Source organism: Microcaecilia unicolor, chromosome 5 (genome assembly GCF_901765095.1).
Source record: "Microcaecilia unicolor chromosome 5, aMicUni1.1, whole genome shotgun sequence".
Taxonomy (NCBI): domain Eukaryota; kingdom Metazoa; phylum Chordata; class Amphibia; order Gymnophiona; family Siphonopidae; genus Microcaecilia; species Microcaecilia unicolor.
The window spans coordinates 104,505,891-104,533,656 of record NC_044035.1 but is presented as its reverse complement, the minus strand read 5'-3'; the positions used below and the strand labels follow the sequence as shown (position 1 = coordinate 104,533,656).

The following is a 27,766-nucleotide window of genomic DNA, read 5'->3' as shown; positions in this document are numbered from 1 at the left end:
CAAAAACCATGGCTACAAAGCAGCAAATTTCTCTTGGAATACATTACTTTGTATTTTCTGCTTAAATTTAAAAAAAAAAAAACCAAACCCCACTAACTTTTCCACTTATCTTTCTATTGCTTATGATTATCAATAGAAATCAAACAAAATAAAACATGGAAAAGAAAATAAGATGATACCTTTTTTATTGGACATAACTTAATACATTTCTTGATTAGCTTTCGAAGGTTGCCCTTCTTCCTCAGATCGGAAATAAGCAAATGTGCTGGCTGACAGTGTATATAAGTGAAAACATTCAAGCATTACTAAGACAGTCTGACAGGGTGGGAGGAGGGGGGTGGGTAGGAAGTATGCATGGGGACATCAAAGCATATCATTGATATTCTAACAGGGTCGGTGTGGATAGGTAAGGGGAGGGTGATCAACAGAGACATACAGCTTTATGGTTTATAATGGGCTAGGAACCCCAGATCCTTGTTAAGTCCTTTCTGTTGGGTGTTAAAATATTCAATCATTCTGACTTCAAAGGTCTTACGTTCTTGTATGGTTTTAAAGATACCTTTGAGGATTCTCACTGTGAAATCACTGGTACAGTGTCCTGGTCCTGTAAAATGTTGACCAACAGGCGTGGGAACCCTGCTGGCACCAGTATTGTTCATATGATGTCTATGTAAATTGAATCTTGTCTTAAGCATCTGGCCTGTTTCTCCAATATAGCATCCTTCGTTACATTTTTTACACTGAATGATATATACCACATTGGAAGATGAGCAAGTGAAAAACTTATGAAAAGCTTAAGAAAAACACACTACTTGAGATCTTACAAGCATCAGCTCAGACAACAGTAGCATGGTGTGTCTGAGACTAATGACAACCACTATTTCTCTTGAAGATACACATTCTAATCTGTAGGATTTGTTCTAGAAGTTCATGCACCATGTATTTGTGCTGCTGAGATATGACCACTGGATAGCCATATAATTACAATTTCATGTGCATGTACTAAAGTATACTAACACTGCTGCATATGCAAATGCTTGCCAACAGAGCTTTTAATGTGTGTTATAAGAGATTCAACCATTAAAATGTATGCTTCTGAGATAATGAAATATAGAACTATGTATTTAAATTATTAGTGCATAGAAAAGTAACAGATTAAAACACAAAAAATGAGCACAATTGCAAAATAGTTAACTACACCTTGGAAAAATGCAGTTAAGCTTAGTTAACATGGACATTATTGCAAACATTTACTAATGCCAGTAATTTAATACAAGACTCATTGTGCAGAGAACTAGGTACAATGAAATGTGAAATTAAGCAACAGTTTCTTACAGTTTTAGTTGCATATCTTGCTGACAGACATGAGATCTGTGTAGAAAGTAGCTTGCCCACTTGGTAAATGAAGGAAGATATTCTTCTACTTCTTGCATGATTTCAATTTGATTCACATTTAACTCGTACCTATAACAAAGTCACAGCGACAAAAAGAGGGTCAAAGCACACAGCACACACAGCAAAAAAGAAGAGCACCAAGGGCCATCAAGTCTGGACTAAAAAGGCATTTAATTCATGGACCCAACAAGGGTGCATTAAGAATCTATCTTCAAACAATAAACTGAGTAATTAGCATGTCCAAGAAATGCAAATATGTCAAAAAATAAGTGATAAAGTGGTGAATTTGTTCTTTTTGTTCTTCTTTTTCATCAATTTGAGGTGTATTTTCAAAGTACTTAGACTTATAAAGTTACATTATGGGGCTCATTTTCAAAGTACTTAGTAACCTATGGAACTCTGTATGTCTATGAGGCATATTTTCAAAGTACTGAGCCTTTCAAAGTTCCATAGAAACCTATGGAACTTTGGAAGGCTAAGTGCTTTGAGAATATGCCTCCATATAACTTTGCAAGTCTAAGTGCTTTATAGTAACCTATGGAACTAAGGACTAAGTGCTTTGAAAATACACCTCCATATCACTCATTTTTTGACATACACGCTAATCACTCAGTTTATTGTTTGAATGTAGTCTATGTGTTTTATATTGCACTACGTACACATTTGCTTCACAGTATCTCATCATCATAGATTTTGACACTTTTCATATTTTAATGTACCGTTAAATTGCTCTTATAATATTCACATCTCACTGTTTTCATGCATTGTGATATTACATTTTTTGTTATCTAAAAGGTATTGTAATCATGATCATGTTGTTTTTATACCTATTATGTATCTATTATTTTGAACAGACATATCATCCTGCTAGTGCAATTTTCATTTTATTCTTATATTTTGTGTACACACTATTATTTTCATAAAATTGTATTTAAAAGGCCAATTTATGGTTGGACATGATTAAAGAAAAACATTTGATCATACCTGCAAAGTTTTGTTCTTCAAGTCCAACCAGACCTGTCCAGAAACACATGGGTTATGCCCTTCAGCAAGCAGATGAAGACAGAGACATAAAAGCTGTGAGCTGTGCCCTGTAAGGGGCACCATATAGTTCCTTCTCTCCAGCAGTCCTGTAGGAAAGCAAATGTTGACCAAAAAATGCCCTCTCAAAAATTTTTATGGGAGAAAGAACACAGAGTAAGATACACCAACTCAAGAAACCTTTGGATCATGGCAAAAGCACCTTGGCATTCCAACTTGTAAACCTCTAGAAAGCATCGATAGGCCTACATATATATTACCAAAGGTCTTTTTTCCATATCCTTTTGGTATTCATTGTCATATTTGGACTATTTGATGTTTTACTCATGTGATAAAGTATTGAGACTCCTGAAGCAGGCCTGTTGGCTGAAACGCAGTACTGTGTTGAGTTCTCATTCATCAATTAACTGTGTTTTTAAACTTTTCATGTCCTCTTGGTTTGTCCTTAGGAAGCCATTGTCCATCTCCCACTGTCCTCTACCTCCATTCCAACTTGTTGCCATCAAATTCAACACTAAATAACCTCGTGTCAGAGAAGGCCTTTAACTCACATTCTCCTGGATCCAAATCATACATGTTCAAAAGAATCTGCTTATGCATTCTGGGAGCCTGCACTGTGTGCTGCTGACATCTGAAGATGACTTTTGGCCTACCAAAGCAATATAGCTATTTCCTTCGCTACTGCTAATACTTGGTTCCGCCCGTCAATTGACATAAGCAACTACAGTGAAACTGTTGCAAAACACTGTCTGACTGTCTTGCACAATTCCTGGAATGCTTGCCAACACTCTCCGAATGGCTTGAAATTGCAAATGGTTTATTGACCGCTTTGCTTCAACTGGTGTCCGCTGTCCTTGAACCACCTGACTCAATAAGCTTCCCAACCAACCAAATTTGTGTTGGATGTCATCACCAACCAATTGGGAGCTTTGAATTCCATACCCTTCATTGAATTTTGCAGGTTACGCCACCAGCTCAGAAGCATTGTGTAACTGGTGCTGCGCAGACCACCAAATGAGGAGAGACAACTGAAGAACATGCATAAGGGCCCAAGCCCAATATAGACAGCTATGGCTATGGAACTGAGGTCCGTGACACCTTTCTTTCCTTCAGAGCCCATATCTGAGCTTGGAGATTCAACCTTCTCTGCTTGGGCAAAAATATCTTTTCTTGGTGGGTACTGAAACTATCAATAACCCACCAGAGTACTCTATGCAGTGTATTGGCTCCAATTTGCTCTTCTTAAAGGTGGATTACCCATCCTAGGGAATGGAGTAACTAGACGACCTGAGCAGTAGCTCAATGGCTCTCTGCCTTTGACTTTGCTCTGATAAGCCAAAACCCCGTCTCTGCATAACTTTAGAGACAGTTCTTGGGGGGGGGGGGGGGGGGGTAGAACCTGGAACAGAATGCGGACCCAGAATGGTCAACCTTAAGAATCTGTGATGTGGTCCTCAAATTGGAACATGCAAGTATGCCTCTTTGAAATCCAAGACTATGAAAAACTCTCCAGAACACAGTGCCAAGATGACCAAGTTCAACATTTAAATCCAGGATGGGCTCAAAGAAGCCTTTGTTTTTTGGAAGCACAAAATGGATGGAATAATGATCTGTTTCCTACTCCTCTCTTGGAACAGGCACCACCAACCCCCAACACCAGCAGCCTGGCCAAACTAGCTACCACTGCAGACTTCTTGGCTTTGGCTGGTGCACAACATTATATATGAATCTGAAAGGTGGTGGGAAAGCTCTAACATATAGCCTTTGCTTATCATCTCTAGAACCCGTGGTAAGAAGTGATCCTAGTCTATTCCTTGAAAAAAGTTGATAGCAGACCTCCTATTCACTCCCCTGAGAAACAGACCCCCCCCCCCCCCCCCAAAGACCTCATTAAAAACTGATGCATAAATGTGAAAGTGCCTAGATTGTTATGTTAGGATTTGTTGATGTTATGTAAAGAAAATTTTAATAAAAACATTAAAAAAAAACTCTTAGAGGCTGCTCTATACTTCCTACCTTATGAGACTCCTTTTACTCAAAATGAAAGGATGACCATCTATTCTGGAGCCATGAATGCTGGGCAGAACTTCCTTAGTATCACCTAGCCTCTCTGAACCTAGACCTTCTCACCAAGGAGCAATAATAGTTCCTCAGCTTGTCCTCTATGCCATCTGACCAGAAGCTCCCCCATGGCAAAAAGGTACAGCGTCCAGAGCTGCTTGGGCATCTACTGCACCAGGAGAAGCACTTATCATACTCTGAAGGTGCTTCCATGAAACCGAAAGAGGGTGCATCACTTCATGTGGTGCTGCCGGCACCAGGGAGAACAATCAAATGGCTGAGCTGCCTGACTGCTGTTCCCTGTAGTTCCCGTTAGCCGCACTGCTCCTGGAGGGACGAATCCTGAAGTCGCTCTTGACATGATCCCCTCCAACAATCAGGCTCCAGTGCAACCTCCCTCCACTAAAGCAGTAGGTGCAGGGCTGCCCCTTGCCTCTACTCTTCTCAAGGATCTTTTTTCTATATCTGAGACTATGGGAGGAAGGGAGATGAAAAAAAGTGGAAACACACCCTAAAGATGCCTGCCCAGAATGGACTCTTCCAGGTCTCAACTACACAGGACCTCCCATGCCAGACTCTGGACAAGCCCTCTGTCTAGGTGAGTCTGGGAGCTCCTTCACCAGAACAGTCCATTTGCTGTTGACAGAGAATACTGGTGTTGCATGGTACCTCTTATAAAGCAGAGTTTACAGCTCTTATGTCAGTTTCCATCTGCTGGCTGAGGGGCACAACCCATGCATTTCTGTACTAGCCCGGTAGACGAAAAGGAAAATCTTTTTGCCTCATCATAACAGACATTCTATCTAAATGTTTACTAGTTACTGAAGAGTAGATGACTGTGAATCAACTTGCTTTTAAGTAATATATATTTTACATAACAAGCAAGCAATATACATATCCCTGTTTCACATAGTTAAAGATCATATAATTCCTGTACTTTCTCAGGTTCATCATCTCAGTGATATATTAGGCTCTGCTCTCTGTATGTGTTCGCATACTTTTTCTATCAATGAAGAGGCTCATTATCAAAGCACATAGACTTACAAAGTTACATAGGTTACCATGAAGCTTTGTAAGTCTATATGCTTTGAAAATGAACACCATAATAACTTATGGAACTTTGTCAGTCTAAGTGCTTTGAAAATGAGCCCCTAAGTGTCTTATATACACCACAGTCTTATTTAACCACAGATGACTTAGGTCAGTACTATCAGCACTGGTGATTTCCAAGATAGATTATTGCAGTTCATTGTTTGCAGAATTTCCAGCGAATACTATAAAAGCCCAAAATGTGTACAGATTTTGGCAGCTTGCCTGCTTCCTAGTGCTAAGACACAAGCATAAAACTTTCTGCATCTATTCTCTCTCTTTTGGTTACCAGTAGTTTACAGGACTAAATTTAAATTTTTATATGCTCATCAAGAGCTGAATGATGATGCCTTAATATAATCCCACTCACACCGAGATTAACAGGCACAAGGACACTTTCAATTCCAGCAGTTAGGCAGATAAATTTGGCAGACATATGGACTTGGGTTTTTTTAACAGTTCAAGACAAATGGGAAATTAACACCAGAACTAAGATTGACTGACAATTCAGTAAAACGCTTTAAGGCTTTATTTCTTCAAAAAACCTTTGATTAAGTAAATGTTATGCTTTGCTGTTGTCAGCTTTTATTGATTTTATCTGACGTTACATTTGTTTTGTCCATTTTTCTGCATGTTGTGTAACCCGCTGAGTATAGTGGATGACGCCAGGTATATATAGTCCCAATATTTAAGGATTAATGCTCCTACATTGGTCTGTGAAAATTTACTAGGGCTAAGTGCCTAAATTTAAGTTAAGTTAAATTTCACTTAACTTCTACATTTAGGAGCATAAGCAGTGGGTGACAACAGGGTCAGATTTAGGATGGAGAAAATAATTAGCTTAGCACTTATTTTCAGCATTAGGCTCATAAATCTAAGCAAATGAATGGCAGGCCTAAATTTATAAGCATAACTTTAGCTCCAAAATTAAGATGAATTTCAGCTGAAAACTTAGGGCCTCTTATAAAGATGCAAAGCAGTTCTCACACGGCAATGCCGACAGACTCCATTCAAAGTGAATGGGCTTTGTCGGCATTACCACATCGGGAGCTGCTAGCAGAGCCTTGATAAAGAGATCCTTAGGCTCTTAAGTTTGGCTAAAAATAGGGCACAAATTTAGGAGCATAAACTCAGGGGCTCAGCTTTGTTTGAATATTGGGCCCATAAAATATAAATGGGTCAGTGCTACTCAAACCTCTCCTGGAGGCACATCTAGCCAATCAGGTGTTCAGGATTACCACAAGGAATATGAATGAGAGAGAACTATATACAATTTGTCTCTATTACATGCAGTTCTTTCATAAGCAAATTCCTTGCGGTAATCCTGAACACCTGACAGGCTAGGGGTGTTGGAGGGAGGGAGGGAGGGAGGGTTGCATGCATGCATACATACATAAGACACTTTTTTCTACAGTTCACCGTGCTCAACTTTTGTTCAAGATCAGAAAGCCATAATGTACTTCCATTCTACAAGGATATGCCCAATGACCTATTTGTTTAAATGTTGATAAGTCTAAGTGCATCAAAGGTGCAGACTGAAAGATGCAAAAGGGAAGGAAACATAGTAAATGACAGCAAATGAAGACCAACATGGTCTATCCAGTATGCCCAGTAAGGTGGATAGAGTTCGATTAGAAGTTTTTATGCTGATCTGTTTATCATGCGCAGCTTTCTACCAAGACTACCGGGCTCCCTCTGTTGTCATAGTACAACCTATACCCAATAAAAGGAAATAAAAAGAGACATTGCTGCTTTTGTTCTGCTTTGTTTTAAAATTTTAAGCACCTGAATTTAAGCCACTATTTCAGCACTGCAAATCTCAGCTAATGGGAGAGACTTGAATCACGCTGGAATTACTTACATTTCTTTAAGGTATTTTGGGCCATGCACTGTTTTAAAGGCTATCTCCTGTAGATTTTCCTGGGTAAAGTCACTAGTTACAGCTCTCTGGAAAACATCATGTAGCATCGTACCAATCAACATCTGGAATGATCCACGATCACAAACCTACAAAAGAATAAAGACTCTGGCAGGTTTCTTTATTTAGAGACATGTATGTATTTTTAAATTTAACAGTGTCCTAGTAACACTTTTTCAAATCACATAAGCAACATTTTACCCCACAAAAGCCAACCAGTGTAACTTGACTAAAACATATTTTGTACAAATTAACACTAACAGGGATAATTTCTGGTGTGCTGATACACAGAAAGCTGAAAGCATAAAATATGAATTCTCTGCAAGAAATTACCCAAGATTATTCAGTATGGTCTTGTAAGAGTTGTGACCACATATGAAGTTCACACAGACCATAACATGCAAATATATCTGCAAACAATATTTTCACAGATATTGTGCAGTAAGTGGATTTTGAAATTTCAACTTACCTGTTAATTTAGTCCCGTCAGATCAGCCTAGATAGGTAGGCTATGAAATATATTTTGAAAGTACTTAGACTTACACAGTTCCACAGTAACCTGTGAAACTTTGTAAGTCTAAGTGCTTTGAAAATGAGCCCCAGCGTCTCCCTGCTAGCAGATACAGGAAAAAAAAGGCAGAGTCCTCTACAGGGGACTGGTGCAGCCTTTGCTCTTTAGTATAGCTATGCCAAAGCCAAGAACCCAGGATTAAAAAAAACAACAACAAAACAAAAAAACACATTATCAAAGACAATGAAAAAAATATTAGTTTTGTTCAAGTTTCTAGACCACCATCAAAACCAAATCTGATACAGTCAAAAAGATGTCTCTCCTTGGTCAGTAACTCAGAGGTAAGACTAAAAACCAATTAATCCCAAATAACTCCAAAATGCTCAACAATGCACTTGTTTTTATCCTCAACTGCCTGTTCTGAACTGGTTTGAGAGGACTCAAAGAAAGGAAGATCAATAGGAAAGTTTTTATCTTCATTATTGTCCATGCCAGACAAACAGGACCTGCCCAAATTTTATCTGGACTACATGGGAAGAAGCCATAACAGCTCTCAGGACTCTGTGCCAAAGACAAACACTCTCCTGGCCTAAACAGCCGAACTTTGGGGCTTACAGTGGTGATGCATGTCATCTGAAGAGAGGTTCAAACTCTGCCCCAAGGAGTCCTGAGGCTCATCTGCCCTCTGGTACCGGAAAACTCTTACTGGTGCAGCCTGAGGCAGTCACCTCCTTAACTCCTCTAGAGATCAATGCCTTAGAGGTCACTGTCATTTTTAGGACCCCTCCACAGCCAAGGGATCTTACATTTTATTTATTTGGATTTTACTCACACCTTTTTCAGTAGTAGCTCAAGGTGTGTTACATTCAGGTACACTGGGAATTTCTCTGCCCCTTGAGGACTCACAATCTAATTTTGTACCCGAGGAAATGGAGGGTTAAGTGACTTGCCCAAGATCACAAGGAACAGAAGTGTGATTTGAACCGGCCACCTCTGGATGTCAAGACTGGTGTTCTAACCACTAGGCTACTCCTCCACCCATTTGAAAGGGCCTGGGAACCTACAAGGGAGACTTATGCCCAACATGAACATGGTGGTTCCTGTCCTCACCAGACTTTCCTACAAATGCAAATATTAAGCCTAAATTCAGGCAGAAGAGTGGTACTACCCAAACTTATGGAGATGGTAACCCACAAGACCTAAGAGAAATGAGGTCAGAGCCAGTAGGCCTAAGCTCAGATTCCAGGAAGAGATGACTATACAAATTGGGGGTCTCACATGCTTTTATCTTCCAAGGTAACGATTCCCTCAGAGAATTACTATGGAGTTCTTCTGCTCATGTCCCTTGAAACAAGCCAGAACTGGACTCTGCCCTCTACAAGAAGTGACGGTTACGCCTCTGGCTAATCTCCTCTGGAGGAAAACCAGGCAGAAGTGATTGAACCTTTAAGGGGAAACAGTGAGGCATATTTTCAAAGCACTTTGGGAGGCTAAGTTCCATAGGTTTCTATGGAACTTTGGGAGGCTAAGTGCTTTGAAAATAAGCCTCACTGCCTCCTCAGTAAAAGCTGAGCCCACAGACTCCAAATTCTAACCTAGGTCCTCCCTATATAGGCAAGTAAAGTTTGCAAACACTGAGAATCCACCTGAAGATTAAACCTCTCAATGGCCAAGATCATAAACATAATAGAAAGAGGACTTCCAAGATAAAAATCTTTGAGGAGAAAATTAAGGGGATTCCCTGCTTGCTTGCATCCTTCTTACTTGGTTGAAGAATTTGCTTCTCTTGGTGTTTTGGCGTTGACTTGAGAAGCTGCCCCATCTGACTTCTCCCAGTAGGGTCTTTACTGTACTTCTGCCAGTTTCCATATTTTAGTGTGCAAAGAATGTCAACTGAGACAAATTCAACTACACCTTGACAGGTATGTGAAATGTATCTAGGTTGTACAAGGGAAAACTCCATTCTGCTTCAAGGTTAGTTTACTTCCACCAGTAGCTGAAGGCTAGAATGGCTTCCCAGCAATTAATGGAGTTGCACAAACTAGTGTCTCTGGGACTGCCTTACCCCAGGCTAGCATCCAGAATTGTCAGAGAATAGACAGCTGACTTTTCCTGGCTTATCTAAGTATGTTTCTTTTGCACTACAGAAGTCACCGTTACCTTGTCAGCCATGTGAGTTTGATATTCTGAATAATCTAGCTGGTACTACTAAATACAAAATAAAAAGACAGTGGCGTTAATGCTGCCGAAAGACTACTCACTTTAAATTTTTCACTCAGCACCGCTCTCCTCATGCAGCGAATACTATTTGCGATGCTGGTACCAGAGATGAGGACGTCTGGGTACATAATCAAATATCCAGATTCTCCATCGATTGTCCAGGTGCCATCTGAGTCACTTTCTCCTTCCAAATGAATGATGTCACCAGCTTCTATTGGAAGCAGGTCCCTGGCAAGTACACATTCTGGCTTACACACAATTCTTTGCAAGGCATCCAAATCAGTACAATTTTATGTGCATGCTACGTTACAAACTGTTAGCAAAGAAGAGTCAACACACAGAACTCAAGCAAGCTCAGTCAAGGTGTTTGGTGAATTATACACTGTCCAAAAGTAATTTGTTATGCATGTAAACTATGTTAAAATCTTACCATTTAGTCAGACATATATACAAAGAAAAATATATTTTATAGTTCTTGTATCTTGTTGATTAAAATAATGCCTTAGAGGTCATTCACATAGGTGCTCATTTTCAAAGCACACAGACTTACAAAGTTACATAGCAATCCATATGATTTTGTAAGTCTGTGTGCTTTGAAAATGAGCTTCCATTATTTGGAGGATGGATGGGAGTTGAATATACAACTCAGAAAAGATATCAGCCTCTGATATCTTCTCCAAATCATATATTGAGTTAAATCAAGATTGTAAAATATTCAAGAAAATTATTTCTACTTCAACAATTTTCCCAAATAGAAAATTGCCATTACACTGTCATGATTTTATTAAGTAAAAAAAAAATCCCCTTATATCTTTTACTATTTTTTTTAAAGTCTCATGACCCTCTAACAGAGGCATATTGAGTCTCCAAAACTGTACCCTATCTTTTAAGATCCCAATTCAATATAAACAGGAGCATGATCTTACCATATGATTTGTGATATTTCACCCTGTGGACATTCTGCACCACTGTGTTTTCAATTAACATCATATTAATTTTGCAATATGATTCCATGCAGATGTGAATACAAAGTATAATCCCTCATTTCCATGTCTTATTCTCCAAAATGCCAATAAGGTTCAATGACTATTAAATATTCTACAATTTCCTTCTTTTATGCTTGTCAGCCTTTTGAGCTATTTACACTGGGATTTATTGTCAAATTAAAATATTCTCCCATAATCAAAGGATCAAAGCTAAAGTTCAAAAAACATTTTCAGATGTGTTGCATGATATGGGGTGGACGCTGAATAGTTCAGCTCCATATAGTCCTCCCTATTATCAGCACTTTATCTGCATTATCACCCAAAATTCTATCCTTACCTTAGATAAATCAACATCCATGCACTTCATAGCTGACTAGTGGAGCTCTGAAATGCCGAGTTTGGAGAGGGATGACCTCGAAACCCACTCCCGAGGGAGAAATTGCAGCTGACATACCACAAAATGGCTGACTAGCGCAGTCATGCCACCACCACAGTGGGCTCGGCATGGGTGTCTGAAATAATGGCAGAGGTAATTGCAGCAGTTGAAGCTGCCTTAGATAAAAAAAAAATTTGTAGATCTTCGATCAGGCGGAAGACGCATACAAACGGCTGCATAATGTCTGCTTGGAGCTGGTTTGCAAAGAACGTTGGATCTGGAGAACCGCACTGCAACAATGTTGGAGACTCAAACCAATTTAAAGCAAAGGGTGCTGGAATAGGAGGCAAAGTGGATGATTTAGAGAACCACAGCAGAAGGAATAATCTGCGTTTGATAGGCTTGCCTAAATCTTTCATGGATAAAGATCTACCTACCTTTCTGGAAATCTGGATTTCCCCCAGACTTTAAATCTGGGGGACTGTTTTTGTATGGAACATGCTCTTCGTGTGGGGCCTGTGCGACAGGCCTCTAACAGACAGCAACTGGTGTTTTTTAAAAGTCTGAACTTTATGGGGGGAGGGGAGGGGGGAGGTTTGGAGAAGGGCGTTAACAATTGGGGCAAACTAATTGTAGTAAGCTGTATATGGTGCTAGCGGTTTAGTACAACATGGGGGGGGGAGAAGGGTTAAAAATGTTTAATAAATAGAAGACAAAAGGTAATTCTTTCTGTAAGCATGTAATCATCTGTAAACATACTGTATCAATGCAAATTGGCTGTATATGCTTGGTTGGTCTTCAATAAAATGTTGTAGTATAAAAGTCTGAACTTTGCGCACAAACAGCACATTCTGGCTGCCATCTGGAAGGGGCAAAAGCTCTCCTACCAAAACTCTCCCATACTTTGATCTCAAGACTATTCGCAACACATGCAACAACTGCGCAAGACGTTTACTCTCATTTGTACAGCACTATATAAACAAATTAGGTTTGCCCTCCTATACCCGGCTAAATTGTAGGTTACTCATGAAGGATGCACACAACTGTTGGAGAAGGTAGTAGATGCTCAGACCTATTTGTAGCCTTGGAGAATATAACTTCAAAGCACCTTCGCTACGGTCAGTGGTGACCTGCTCCATTTTCAGTAATCCTTCTTTGATGACTGTGTTCTTGGGTATGTTTCAGTGGACCCAGAGGGTCATAATATTATAGCTCAAGTTTTGATTGACAGAACACCATCTTTGCTCTTTAACGTATACACCCCCCAACATTTATAGTAAAATAATTATTTTGCACTCTTATTAATCCCCTTTATCATTTTTGTCACCCTTCTCTGTACCTTTTCTTTTTTTTTGTTTCATATTTTTATTAAGGTTTTTCAAAACATAAATCAGAAAGGAAAAATCAAACGATAACAACAATCCAAGGCAAATTAAATAAGTATAAATGAGAAAAACAGAACATTATCAGAATTCCATGACAATACCCTTAGACAATCAGCAGTTATACAGTGGTCAGTTAGTGCTATTAGGATCTTGACAAAATAAATCTAAACGAGCCCAAGTCTTTAAGACAGACTTAACTCTCCGATGTTTATGGGCCAGAATTGTTTCATATTTTCTAATCACACACACGTAACTCCACCATTCATTATAATTTAGATGCACATTATTTTTCCAATTTGAAACAATCAAGTGTAAAGCAACAGCCAACAATATATTGAACAATTTCTTATCAGATTCTAGGATAGAGATGGTAGGAGAAGAGGCTCGCAAAATCACAACTTCGTAAAAGAGCACTGTAGCACTATATCTTTTTTGAGATGTGGTGACCAGAATTGAACACAACAATTTGCTACATACAGTAACATTGCAACAAAGTACAATCAAGCATATATTCGCATAGGTTATCTAGTGTCTTGTCTTCCTTGAAGGTACATTTACAATCTGTCATCAACTTTTATGTATATATAACTCTTTCTTCCCCCCCTTACCCCTCCCTCCTCTCCCTATAATTATGAGCATGATCTATTAAGTTCTTGTTTGCTCTTTAATATCAAGTCTGTGTACCTTCCTAAGCCCTTCCCCCCTCCCTTCCCTGTCCTTTCCTTCCCCACCCCCTCCCGCCTGTTGCATGCTTCATACTTTAGTTTGTCCGATCTCTTCCAGTATCCCAAGATAGTCTATTAAGCACATGACTTCGCGCTTGGGGTGGTAACATGTTTAAATATTTCCCCCAGATACTCAAGAACCTCATTTGTCTTTTGGGGGTTAACCTCGCTCCTCTCGCTTCCCACAACATTAGCTGATGGAGCTTATTCCTCCAGTACCAGTAAGAGGGAGGCATGTCCATTATCCAGTGATTGAGAACGCACTTTTTCCCCACTATGCATGCCTTGCTCAAGAATAGTCTTTCTCCCTGCGTGCCTATACCCCAATGTCCAGGTATACTCAGCAACATTCTCTCGAAGGTCAGAACAATCCGAGATCCCAACACATCTCCCATGAATTTGCCTAGTCTCCCCCAGGTGGGCGAAACACGGCCTGTGTCGGGCGATTTGTTCATACACGGTATCTTCAATAAAATCTTTTTGTTGTGACATTGATCTGCTGGCTTTTTTTTTCCCATATTGGATTTTGCAGATCGTTTGCCTTGTTGTTTTTTGCAATTCCATTTATTTACTAATAATTGATAACAGATATATTGTGAATGCTCAACATGTTTCAGTGCAAATGCCAAAAAAGTATGGTTGTTGACTATTAGGACTTGATAATATCTTTTTCAGTTCGAGCTCTAGCCTTTGTATCTAAAGAAAGGATTCATGTGTAACAACTATGGATTTAGATGGTAAAATTATGTATAATCATACCTGATAATTTTCTTTCCATTAATCATAGCTGATCAATCCATAGACTGGTGGGTTGTGTCCATCTACCAGCAGGTGGAGATAGAGAGCAAACTTTTGCCTCCCTATATGTGGTCATGTGCTGCCGGAAACTCCTCAGTATGTCGATATCAAAGCACCATCCGCAGGACTCAGCACTTAGAGAATTACACCCACGAAGGGACACTCTGCCCAGCTCACCACCGCCGAAACGGGGGAGGGGAATTAACCCAGCTCATCCCCACACAAGTGGGGGAGGGGAATCCGTCCAGCTCATCCCCGCGGAGCGGGGGAGGGACACCACACCCGCCGATGCGGGGGGATCTGGCTTATCCTGCAACCGCAACCGCGGGAGGAGCTGACTGACCCTAACACCGCCGAAGCGGGAAGGGTACAAAACTGCCCTACAGCCGCACGAAGCGGGAGGGAGTGCCGGCAGAATTTTAAGTCTCAATCCAGCCCCGTAAAACGGAGGGGAGAGGAATGCAGCAGCTCACTGTAACACAAACTCGTCTTAACTCTTGAAGAATCCAAGTGAAAAAACTTGAACACGAAGTCCTCTGAAGTAACTGAAGACTAAACTTGAACCTGAAATGCAACCAGAATAAAAACAATACAGATATCTGGGAGGGGCTATGGATTGATCAGCTATGATTAATGGAAAGAAAATTATCAGGTATGATTATACATAATTTTACCTTCCATATCATCAAGCTGATCAATCCATAGACTGGTGGGATGTACCGAAGCAGTACTCACCCAGGGCGGGACATAGAAATCCCTGACCGCAACACTGAAGCTCCAAACCGGGCCTCCGCCCGAGCAGCCACAGTCAAGCGGTAATGCTTGGAGAATGTATGGGCCGAAGCCCAAGTTGCCGCCTTGCATATCTCCTCCAAGGAGACGGAACCGGCCTCTGCCATCGAGGCCGCCTGAGCTCTTGTGGAGTGAGCCTTCAGCTGGACAGGCGGCACCTTCCCCGCGGCCACATAAGCCGCCGCAATGGCTTCCTTGACCCATCTTGCCACTGTAGGCTTAGCAGCCTGCAGACCCTTACGAGGACCTGTAAACAGGACAAACAGATGATCCGATTTCCGGAAATCATTGGTCACTTCCAAGTATCTGATGATGACTCGTCTCACATCTAGATATTTAAGAGCAGAGTACTCCTCTGGGTAGTCCTCCCTACGAAAGGAAGGGAGACAGAGCTGCTGATTCACATGGAAGCGAGAAACAATCTTGGGCAGAAAGGAAGGCACTGTGCGAATAGTCACTCCTGCCTCAGTGAACTGCAGAAAAGACTCTCGACACTAGAGCGCCTGGAGCTCGGAAACTCTTCTGGCTGAAGTGATAGCCACCAAAAAGACTGCTTTCAACGTCAGGTCTTTCAGAGATGCCCTCGACAAGGGTTCAAACGGCGGCTTCTGCAATGCTATCAGCACCAGGTTGAGATTCCACGCAGGCACCACTGAGTGCAGAGGAGGGCGCAGGTGATTAACTCCCTTGAGAAAGCGCACCACATCTGGCTGCGAAGCCAGGGAAGCACCCTTCAGGCGGCCCCTGAAGCAAGCCAGAGCCGCTACCTGGACTTTAAGGGAACTGAGCGACAGGCCTTTCTCCAGACCTTCTTGCAGGAACGCCAACACTGAAGAAATTGGAGCAGTGAAGGGAGAAAGTGAGCCTGCTTCACACCACGCTGCAAAGGTACGCCAAACCCTGGCGTAAGCCGTAGAAGTAGAGCGCTTGCTCGCTCTCAGCATAGTGGCGATGACTTTGTCTGAGAAGCCCTTCTTCCTCAGACGCTGCCGCTCAATAGCCAGGCCGTAAGACCAAAGGGGGAGGGATCCTCCATCACCACGGGACCCTGATGTAACAGGCCCTGCTCCACTGACAGCCGCAGAGGATCGTCGACTGAGAGCCTGATCAAGTCCGCATACCAGGGACGTCTGGGCCAATCCGGACCCACCAGGATGATCCTGCCGGGATGCTTTGCCACCCGGTCTAGCACCCTGCCCAACATGGGCCAGGGCGGGAACACATAGAGGAGCTCTTGAGTCGGCCACTGTTGGAGAAGAGCATCTACTCCCAGAGATCGAGGGTCCCGTCCTCTGCTGAAAAAGCGCGGCACTTGGCAATTGGCCGATGACGCCATCAGATCTAGGCTCGGCTGGCCCCAGCGCTTCGTGATGTCCAAGAACGCCTGAGCCGATAGTTGCCACTCTCCGGGCTCCAAGGTATGGCGACTGAGAAAGTCCGCCTTGACATTCATGACTCCAGCAATGTGGGCCGCTGACAGCTGTTCCAGGTTCGCTTCCGCCCACTGGCATGGAGCCATGGCCTCCTTGGCTAGAGGGGCGCTCTTGGGACCTCCCTGGCGGTTGACATAAACCACAGCCGTGGCATTGTCCGACAGGACCCGTACCGGCTTCCACACCAGTACCGGGATGAACTCCAAAAGCGCCAACCGAATGGCTCTGAGTTCCAGGAGGTTGATAGACCACTTTGCTTCTGCCGGAGACCAAAGACCCTGCGCTGTCCTTCCCAAGCAGTGGGCTCCCCAGCCCAACAACGAGGCGTCCGTCGTGACGACAATCCACTCTGGGGTCACCAGAGGCATTCCCGCAGACAACTTGTCTGTCTGCATCCACCAGCTCAGCGCCTTGCGCACTGCTGGATCCAAGGGAAGGCGCACAGCATAATCCTCCGAGATCGGAGTCCAGCGCTGCAGCAGGGAGTGTTGAAGTGGTCTCATATGAGCCCTGGCCCAGGGCACTACTTCCATCGTGGCCGTCATAGAGCCCAACAGCTGCACATAGTCCCAAGCCCGAAGAGGAGAGGCTACTAGGAACTGGTTCACTTGAGCCTGAAGTTTGACAATCCGATTGTCTGGCAGGAACACTCTGCCCACTTGGGTGTCGAATCGAACTCCCAGATACTCCAGGGACTGAGTCGGGCGCAGCTGGCTCTTCTCCCAGTTGATGATCCATCCCAGGGAGCTCAAAAGAGCAACTACCCGGTCCACAGCTTTGCCGCACTCTGCATAAGAGGGGGCTCGGATCAACCAGTCGTCCAGATAAGGATGGACTTGTACTCCTTCCTTCCGCAGGAAGGCCGCTATGACCACCATTACTTTGGAAAAGGTCCGCGGAGCAGTAGCCAACCCGAACGGGAGGGCTCTGAACTGGAAGTGTCGTCCCAGGACTGCGAAACGCAGAAAGCGTTGATGAGGAGGCCAGATGGGAATGTGCAAATATGCTTCCTTGATGTCCAAGGATGCCAGGTACTCCCCTGCCTTCACTGCCGCTAGAACAGAGCGGAGAGTCTCCATGCGAAAGTGCCTCACTTTCAAGGCCCGATTGACCCCTTTGAGGTCGAGGATAGGCCGGACAGAACCTCCTTTCTTTGGTACCACAAAGTAAATGGAGTAACGCCCCTTGTCAAGCTGACCTTCTGGCACCGGAACGACCGCACCCAGGCGGATCAGATTGTCCAAAGTCTGCTGCACTGCCACAGCTTTGACCGGAGACTTGCAGGGAGAGAGTACAAACCCGTCTCTTAAGGGTCGGCAGAACTCTAGCTTGTAGCCGTCTCTGATGACTTCCAGCACCCAAGCGTCTGAAGTTATTGTGGTCCACTCGCCCAGAAACGAGGACAGCCGTCCTCCAATCTGCACTGGGGCGTGGACCAATACCCCGTCATTGGGTACGAGCCCCTGGGGGAGGACCGGAGGGAGCACCTCCGGGACGGCGGTCTCTGCGAAAGGAACGCTGCTTGGGGGAGAAATTTCTCTTGAAGTAAGAGGGGGCAGAGGAACCCGACTTGCCCGGGCGGTACCGACGGGCTTCCTGAAACCGTCCTCTGGAGGAACCGGGACGAGCACTAGCCCGAGCCCTGACCTCTGGTAACTTCTTGCCCTTAGACGTGCCGAGATCGGTCACGATTTTGTCCAGCTCGACCCCAAAAAGCAGCTTGCCTTGAAAAGGCAATCTAGCCAGGCGGGATTTAGAGGCGTGGTCAGCAGACCAATGTTTCAGCCAAAGCCACCGCCGCGCAGAGACTGTCTGAGCCATGCCTTTAGCTGAGGCTCTCAAGACATCATACAGCAAGTCTGCCAAATAGGCTAAGCCCGATTCCAGGGCCGGCCAATCAGCCCTCAAGGAATGATCCGAGGGGGAAGCCCGCTGCACCATAGTCAGGCACGCCCTGGCCACATAGGAGCCACAAACTGAGGCCTGCAAACATAAAGCAGCCGCCTCAAAGGACGACCTTAAGGCCGCCTCCAATCTCCTGTCTTGGGCGTCCTTTAGGGCCGTGCCACCTTCCACCGGCAAAGCCGTTTTCTTAGTCACCGCAGTGATTAAAGAATCCACGGTAGGCCACAGATAGGCCTCACGTTCATTCACAGCCAAAGGATAGAGGCGGGACATAGCCCTAGCCACTTTAAGGCTCGCTTCTGGGACATCCCATTGAGCCGAAATTAAGGTGTGCATGGCATCATGCACGTGGAAGGTTCTAGGCGGGCGCTTCGTCCCCAGCATAATGGCAGAGCCAACAGGGGCTGAGGGAGAGACGTCCTCCGGAGAGGAAATCTTCAAAGTGTCCATGGCCTGTAACAACAGGTTGGGCAAATCCTCTGGGCGAAAAAGCCGCGCCGCAGAGGGGTCATCCGCTCCATCCGAGCGGGGATCCGTCTCCTCCAAGGAATCCGCAAAGGACCGTTGGGAGACCTCAGACACGCTGCCCTCATCTACATCGGAGGAGACAAATTCCTCCAAGGCCTGGGAATCAACCCGAGGGCGTTTACCTCTGGGAACCTCAACCTCTCTACCAGACGAGGGAGCAGGGGCAGCGTTGTGCATGAGGAAGGCCTGATGCAACAGCAAAACAAACTCGGGGGAGAAAACCCCCCATACTGTGCACTTCCGCAGCCTGGGCAACAGCCCTAGGCGCACTCTCAACCGGCGCTCGCAATAGCGGGGGAGAGACATGCTGCGCATCCAAGATGGCGTCCGGCGCGAAACTCCGCGAAGGAGCCGCGCGGGAAGAACGGCTCTTGATATTAGCCGCTTCTGAGCCGTCGCCCAAATTAAGGGCGTTCATGGCATTAATGTCTCCAACCTCAAGGGCGGCCCAAGAAGAAGCCGTCCGAGCCGCGTGGCCGGCCAAGATGGCGGAGGCGAGGAGCGGGGGATGGGCGTTTATGGCGGGAAAAACCGCCACGCCGGAGGAAGGACCGGGACATTCATCGGTCACGAAACTGTCACCCAAGCAGGGCGAATCAGACTTAAAAACCCCCGCATCCCCTCTAGAAGCGCTCGAGCGACCCGGGGAGCGACCCTTTGCGCCCTCGCCCTCCGACGCCATTGCCACGAGGAGAAGAATCGGGGAACCCCCTGCCCGCAATAAAAAGGTAAAAATTACCTGCTGTCCGCTCCGAGTTGTAACGACCTGGTGTCCCAGTGAGTAGCTGCAATAGACGCTTAAATAAACGTCGAAATAAACGCCTTTAAAGACGTTCAAAATTTTTTTTTTTTTTTTTTTAAACGGAGCCAGCGGGAGGGGGGAGAAAAGGAGGGACCTGGCACCACCAGGTTTGCACTTGCTCAAAAGAGCCCTCAACCCCAGGCCTCAACAAAACCTAAGGATTAGGCTTGGAGGCCTAGCCAGAGCTGCTGCTGTGTGTGACCACCACCTGCTGAGATAGAGAACATACTGAGGAGTTTCCGGCAGCACATGACCACATATAGGGAGGCAAAAGTTTGCTCTCTATCTCCACCTGCTGGTAGATGGACACAACCCACCAGTCTATGGATTGATCAGCTTGATGATATGGAATGATAGAATTAAAGGAATCGTATTTTGTAGGATTTATGATGGAGTTTTGTGTAGTTCTACATTATTACCCTATTTCTTAGACAGATTTGCAAGACACTAAATTTATATAAAAAAAGCATTTTAACAAGCAGTATCTTACTCTCCAAACCTCCCCATCATTCTGTATTCTTGGATGGTTACACACCAGTTAGAAATTTATACACAGATTGTTCATTACCAGTCATTCTTTAGGATGCACAACTCAATATCATCTAATGTCTGGGAAGCAGAAATACTCAGGTGTTTCTCAGGAAGCCCTCCGGGATTTTGCACATCCTTCACAGCCAAAGTATAGTATCGGTTATTCAAGCCTTTGCAGAGTGGGGTTCCAGGAACTCCTTTCTTTAACCTAAAAGAATTGTTAGAAAAAAAAAATCACAAGAGAGTTACTAATTATCACCACCAAGGATCACCATGTTTGTCTATCGTATAATGCAGTGGTTCCCAAACTGTGGGTCAGACCCCGAATGGGATCACAGAAACAGAGTTGCTTCCCCTCCCTCTGGACCTATGTATGCTCCACACTGTCAACACAGGGCCTGTGATTCAATTAATGCTCTCAGGCCATGCCCCTTTCCCCCTGGGTAGGCTTCGTGTTAGACTGAAAACAAACACAGAGCATGGGGGTCTGTGAGTGCATCCTCACATGAAGGGCCCTGTGCTGACTGCTTTTACATCTGTCTTCATGCTCAGGATAAGTGGGAGGATGAGGACAGCCAAGCTCTGATATTTTATCACCATCATCTTGAATAATGTGATTTTTTTTTTTAGTTTACTTCTCTTCATTCATCTTAAATAGTCAATTTAAAAACATCAATCCATTTCAAAGTAATGTACTAGAAGAACATGGCCATCTTTTTAGCACAGAGAGCTCAGACAATCACCTTCTATAAGTCTCCAACATGTCATCTAAAAGGTTTCCAAACTCTTTCATATATAAGTAATGAATTAGACTTATTTGCTGCTACACATTCAAATTTAACGGTCAAACATGCTAAATTCCACCAATTATTATAATTAACCTAGCCTATTTCTTTCCAGTTGTAAGTATAACTTAAGTGCCAAAACCAAGTAATAAATTTAGTAACCGTTTCTTATACAAGGACAAATCTTGAGTCAAAGCTAACTATTTCTATCTAATCATTTTATAAGACAAAGTTTCCTATATTTGCAGCATCTGGCATATGTCAGCTCAGATTTATCACCAATGTGCTTGCAATGCAGCACAATGGAACAGGTATGAAAAGGACCCTTTATTCTTTCTGAGATTACCACTATCCAACATGGCTAAACTTACATGGAGGCGTATTTTCAAAGCACTTAGACTTACAAAGTTCCATAGGTTACTATGTAAGTCTAAGTCAGCGGTTCCCAAACTGTGCCCCACAGCAAACTCTTAGGGGTGCCACGGAAAATCCAGACCTCCTTCCCTCCGCCACCCAAACCACCTCCTCTCTGCTCCCCCCCACATACTCATCTCTGTTGCTGCCGCTTCTCTAGATGAGCAGTAGCAGCGGCGGCAAAACAAGCTGCAGCCACATGGGGCGGGGCCGGACTCTTCATACACATGGCTGATGATCCTGCCCCCTTGAACATCACTTCCTGTTCAGGGGCACAGCCAACAGTGTTTGTATGGAGAGTCCAGTGCCGCATGGCTGTAGCTTGTTTTGCCACTGCTGCTACCCATCTAGAGAAGCAGCAGCAGCAGGGAGCCTGAAGTGGAGCTGGAGACTGCAGAGAAGCCCCCCCCCCAACAGATGCTCCAGGTGAAGGTGAGTAGTGGAAAAAAATGTGTGGGTGGGGGTGGAAACCTGTGTGACTGGGGGGGTGAAGACCTGTGTGTGTGGCCTGGGGGGGGGGGGGTAGAGACCTGTGTGGCCGAGAGGGGAGACTTATGTGGCTGGGGGAGGTGCTGCAAACAATTACTTGGACATAAACGGTGCTATGAACCAAAAAGGTTTGGGAAGCACTGGTCTAAGTACTTTGAAAATGAGCCCCCTAGTGTCCAGATTGCTGTATGTGCTGCAAAGATTGGGTTAACAATACAAAATGAGATACTCTCTTATCCTGCTCTAGTATTGTGCCAGTTCTTTCCTTCCAGTGGTATACCTAGGTCATTTTCCCAGACTCTCTCTACATCAATGTTTTTTAAATTGAAATGTTAAAAACATCTATTGGAGGTGTGGAGCCAGAAAATTTTCACTTCTTGTCATTTCATGAATACTTCTGTATGTTTAAATCGGCATTTAATGTAACCAATAAACAATATTGAAAATGCATACTAGTCATTGATAGTATTACAGTGTCCTGTGCCACGGAGTCACATGATATCTGCTAGCCAAGGTTACCACAGTGCATTGCTGAACTAAGCACAAGTTAACAAGCAACTTCAGCACATTTGGGATGGTGATCCAAGGAGAGGACATTCAGAGACCTACTACCAGAGGGCAACCAAAACCGATTTTTTCAGTATCTGTGGCCAAAATTTGCCACAGTTTCGGCTGAAACTGGCAGCTAGGGCCTGGACCTTGTAAGTAATGAGAAGCCACTCTGCCCCACACACAGAACGAGCCCTCCTCTTGAACCCTCCCCCGCCCCTCAACAGGCCTACTGTCCATCCTCTCTGGTGGTGCAGTGGGTAGTCGAGGCAAGAGTGAGCCTCCAGTCGTTCCTGCCCATGTCCTCTCCACCGCCAAACTGGCTACTGCAGTCTCTAGCGACAGCCTCACAAGACTGCTGCTGGAGATTGCAGCAGCCATTTTGAGATTGGAGTCAGCACGAAAGGCAGTTTCTGTGGTCCGCAGCAGAGAAAAAAAATCCTAATAAGCTTCCTGACCCCTCCCAGCCCCACCCTGATCGAGTTCTTTGAAACGCTTCCCACGCAAACACCTGGCACCTACCAAGATGTCCTTGGTGGATGGGGGTGGGGGAGAAGAAATCTCTGGAAGCTCCTATTCCGCCAGATTGGGTTCAAAATGGTAGCTCTGACCTCTAGCACTAGTCTCACAGTACTACTCCTAGGAGTCAAAGCTGCCATTTTTAAACCTGCTACAATGAGGCAGGCATGTCTGAACATCCTTCCTGCCTTGCCACTAACCCACCAAGGACACTCCCAGTAGGTGCCAGGTTTGCAGGATCTCTACAACAATCCACAATAACTACATTGGCAGATAGCACAGGGGCGTTTATACCATGGTGTCTGCTAATACAGTTACTGTGCAGTAAATGTCTGCACTGTGAGGTAACTGCACAGCACATGCTGGACATGCCCCAACAGTTACTGCACACTTTACACTTTACCTTGCATTCATTTCTTCACGTAATGCATGGTAAGTGCAAAAACTTCCCCTTCAAAATCTTGATCTACTGTTAACAAGTCAGTAAGATTCAAACTCAAAAGATAAACGGGTCTCACTTTCCATTTACATCAACAGCGACTCATCAACCAATTGAGAAAATGGAAATTTATCAAATTCAGAAACTGGTTATTGTTTGTTAATCTATATATTACGTATGTACTTTTGTGATCCACCAAAGACCTTGGGATTGAGGGGAATACAAGTTTTTAAACAAACAAATAAAACCAGGTCTCATCAACCACTATGTTACGTTATGTATGAATAAAATGTAAATCCCTAAAAAAAAAAAAAAAATACCCTGCTTCCACTAGGAACATCAAAATAAAATTAATGTCTCCCATTACCACCAGAGTTTACAAATGAATAACTGCCTCTGTGACTAAAGCCAACAAACTAACATTGTGCAATTACCGCAACTAGAGGGAAATAAAATACAAAAAAAACGATCAAAGGAAGAACCAAAACATTTTTAAAACAATGCCTTAAAGGAAGGGCACTAGGGTAAAGTCAAATCAGTCAACTTGGATATTTGCTAGGATTCAAATGGAACTTTTCGCTTTCCAAAATAGTGTCTCATTCTGTTAATCATCCATACACATTCCAGAGGAGTAACTGTGTTAGTCTTAGAACAGGAAAAATATACATTAGACACTAACCAATTAATTGAGGGACCTGCTTTCAGGAACATGAGTCCTGACAAAGTGGATTCTTGTCCTCAAAGTTTGTACCCGATTTACCTCCATAAATCAGCCTAAAATGTGCCACCACCATTGTCATTTAAAGAAACAGGATGTCTGCATCAGGGCCGGCTCAAGGGTTGGTGGCACCCTAAGCCAACTTGCATTGGTGACCCCCCCCCCATCGCACCACTTTTTGTGCCCCCTCCCTCCCCCAGTGGGTTCAGAATCTGCCTGACCCTGGGCTGGAATCTCTCCCCTTCTACAGGCTGGCATCTCTCCCCACCCCCCTCCACGATCCAGTCTCTCTTTCCCACTCCTTACACTACTCCCTCACCTCTCTCACTCTCACCCCCCCCCCCCCAGTCCTGTGTTTACACTGGTCGCCAGTAGCAGAATGGGGAAGAGGGAATACCCAGGGGTTGGCTGAAGGCAGTCAATCATACTGCTGCTGATGCTGTCAACCAGCAAACTTTACAGGGCTAAGGGAGAGTGAGAGAGAGGAGGGCGAAGTGCTATAAAGGCTTAACCTGTAGATCAGGTAAGGTCAAAAGTGACCTTAATCGCCAGCATCCTGGGCCAAGAGCCTCATCTAGTCCAGTGGTCTACATTAACACATAAAAGAATCAAAAAAGATTAGTCATCTTACAAATCAATAAAAGAAAATCGGTTTAATAAATAGAATTCAAAAGAAAATTGGCCAGTACAGTGGATCGACCAACCAATCGCCCCCCCCCCACCCCACCACCACCGAAAATGAAGATATAGTTAGTAAGAAAAAATGCTAATCAAACTTGACTCACACTCGGATCAAGAAAGATTTTTTTTCCCACTGAATTACAGAACTGATCACAGACATGAGATTTCACTGTATTACAAACCTGACTATAAACATAATCAAGAGATTCTTTATCGCTTTCCCCGAGTCTTTAGGAAAAGACGGAGACCTGTTGGTCATTAAAAAGTTAGATTCGGAGACACGTTCAGGGCGCCATTCAACCTGTGTAAAGGATGGTAACCCCAATCACACCGCCTAACACATCTGCGGCAATTATTAACAACGATTCTACTGAGAAGGCATAAGCTAAGAGAACCCTTTCTCTCCCCCGGCAGAATGGACTGGGAGTCTACTTACACTCCTGCGCTCACAGTTTCTTCTCTCAAATCGGTGAAGCTCTTCTCCATCATCTCTTCCAGCCATTTGTCGTCCATGTCCATGCTGCACGGCTCAAGAAGATCGAAGCAAACCCGGTCGGTCTTAATGTAGTCGTACCAAAACCCGAGAGAGCCCAGGAACAACATAAGCCAAGTAGCCGACCTCAACTGGCCGCGCCAAAAAATTGAAATTGTCACACAACAGCCACGAGACTACGAACATCATAACTTCGCGACAAGACCGATAAACTAGTAACACGGAAGTAGTCCACTAAGCAGTTCCGCTCCAAGCAAGGAGGTTGGATGAAAACAGGAGTCGGGATGACGTCAACAAGTTGAAGACATTAGGTTAGCTCTGTTTCCCGCGTAGCCGTCATCCCAGTCCACTCAAAAGAGCAAACAAACCTATGAGCTGGTGCATCCTCGTTGTCGTTTTTTTATTGTTGGTACAACTTGGTAGCATTTTTATTTAATCTCACTTATATTTTCAAACACTTGCTCAGCATACGGATATACACTGAGAATATCTGCTATCTGGAATTTTGGAAAAGTGACAGGAGGTTGTTGAATTAACCTCCACTTCCCCAATTGCAAGGGCGTGAAATACAAAGCGCTACACGCATCAACCTTTTCTCACATGAGCACGCAGTTTTGGAATACACTGCCGCGCAACTTAAGAACAATCAACGAGCAAGCCTCCTTCCGCAGATTATTGAAGACCCATCTTTTCGAAAAAATTTACGGAAAGAAACAAAACACATAAAGGCCACACTTAATATTCACTAATGCATCATACATGTGGGATACAAATGCAATAAATAAATAATAACGGAATAACGTTTCATAGGTAGAACAGTAATTTGTTATAAATCGTAATCAGTGTGGTCATTTGGAGGGGCTGGTTATAGGGGCAACCTAGCAGTGTTATATTTGTGCAGAGATTTTTTTTTCACCTGGTAAAGGACTACTAAAACAGACATCATGCTATGAGAATCAGATGCTCAACATGTAGAGTTTCTATCAATTTATTTATTTATTTATTGCATTTGTATCCCACATTTTCCCACCCATTGGTAGGTTCAATGTGGCTTACATATTTCAAGAGAGATGATTACAGGTTTCAGATTATTTGATATAATGCATTTACTACAATGATCAGCAATTGTGTAGTCTACGTATATCGTAAGAATTGGGGTGTGGTGATCTGAGTTTGTGAAATAGAGGTTGCGTCATTATTGTCAGTTTGGATATGCTGAATTTGTAGGGTAGAGGTTTGCATCGCTGTTGACTGTTTCAGATATATGACATTTATATCCCACATCAAACATGAATTAGGTTGAAACCTTGGAGCATTTAAAATCTTTTTTGTTCCTGTGCCTAAATGAAAAAGATGGCATGTGGGAACTTGCTCCTTTTGTTTTGTGGTTTGCAGTGGTTATATTATAAAAATGCACTTGATATTTTTTATTACTACCATTTAAAAGATATTGAATAATGAGGGCAGAACTACCTTCATGCAGAAGTCCAGTGTCAGCCTAAATGTGCCAACATTGTCCAGCACATTAGCCGCCAAGTTCATACAAAGTTAATTATGTTCAATGGAAAATACATCTGTTGGCTCAGGCTGCTTGCTATGTGACTATTCAATCACTGTTTCATTATTGCTACTAAGCATTGCATATTAAGGGCATTTGATTTAAACTTAGTTTTAATTAATTTATCCAGTCCTTACATGCAAATGGTTTTGCTTTTTAAACCCAAAGGTTGAATCCTAAGGGTGGCGGAACAATCAGGTATAAACTGTGTTGTTTCTGACTTTACTTGTTTTGGACTGCTTTGGGTCATGCTGATCTGTATATCTGCTGTCTGGAATTTTGGAAAAGTGACAGGAGGTTGTTGAATTTCATCAGCATGTGCTATACTGCTCATTTCATCATCTCTTTCATCATCAGCCATTGCCTGCATGTAGGCACATATCTCGACATCAGTGAGGTCAGCAGCTGTTTGTAGATCGTAATCAACAGCTATGTAACTCCTCTTCAGTAACACCGGCTAGGATGTCAATAGCCTGTTCATCTGACGCGTTTGCAACAGCTGCATCTGTTTCATCCCTCTCCACATCCTTAACGAAGCTTGCCCGCTTGTAGTAGTTCACAATGGTTGCCTGTGTAACATGATTCCAGGCTTCTTTCTGCATATGTAGGGAAACCAACAGTGATA

The 27,766-nt window shown here is 43.7% G+C and overlaps 1 protein-coding gene across 1 annotated transcript in view; it reads right to left on the bottom strand.

The window, feature by feature from the left end:
• DNA2 (DNA replication helicase/nuclease 2) overlaps positions 1–25,736 on the bottom strand; it is a 101,415-nt gene extending 75,679 nt beyond the window's left edge. The window contains exons 1-5 of the mRNA XM_030203142.1: positions 25,527–25,736; positions 20,534–20,704; positions 10,277–10,463; positions 7,448–7,593; positions 1,336–1,464 (exon numbers count right to left, since the gene is read on the bottom strand). Coding sequence (XP_030059002.1) covers positions 1,336–1,464; positions 7,448–7,593; positions 10,277–10,463; positions 20,534–20,704; positions 25,527–25,693 — 800 coding nt within the window. The 5' untranslated portion in view covers positions 25,694–25,736. The remainder of the gene's footprint in view (positions 1–1,335; positions 1,465–7,447; positions 7,594–10,276; positions 10,464–20,533; positions 20,705–25,526) is intronic.
• Positions 25,737–27,766: the final 2,030 nt, after the last annotated feature.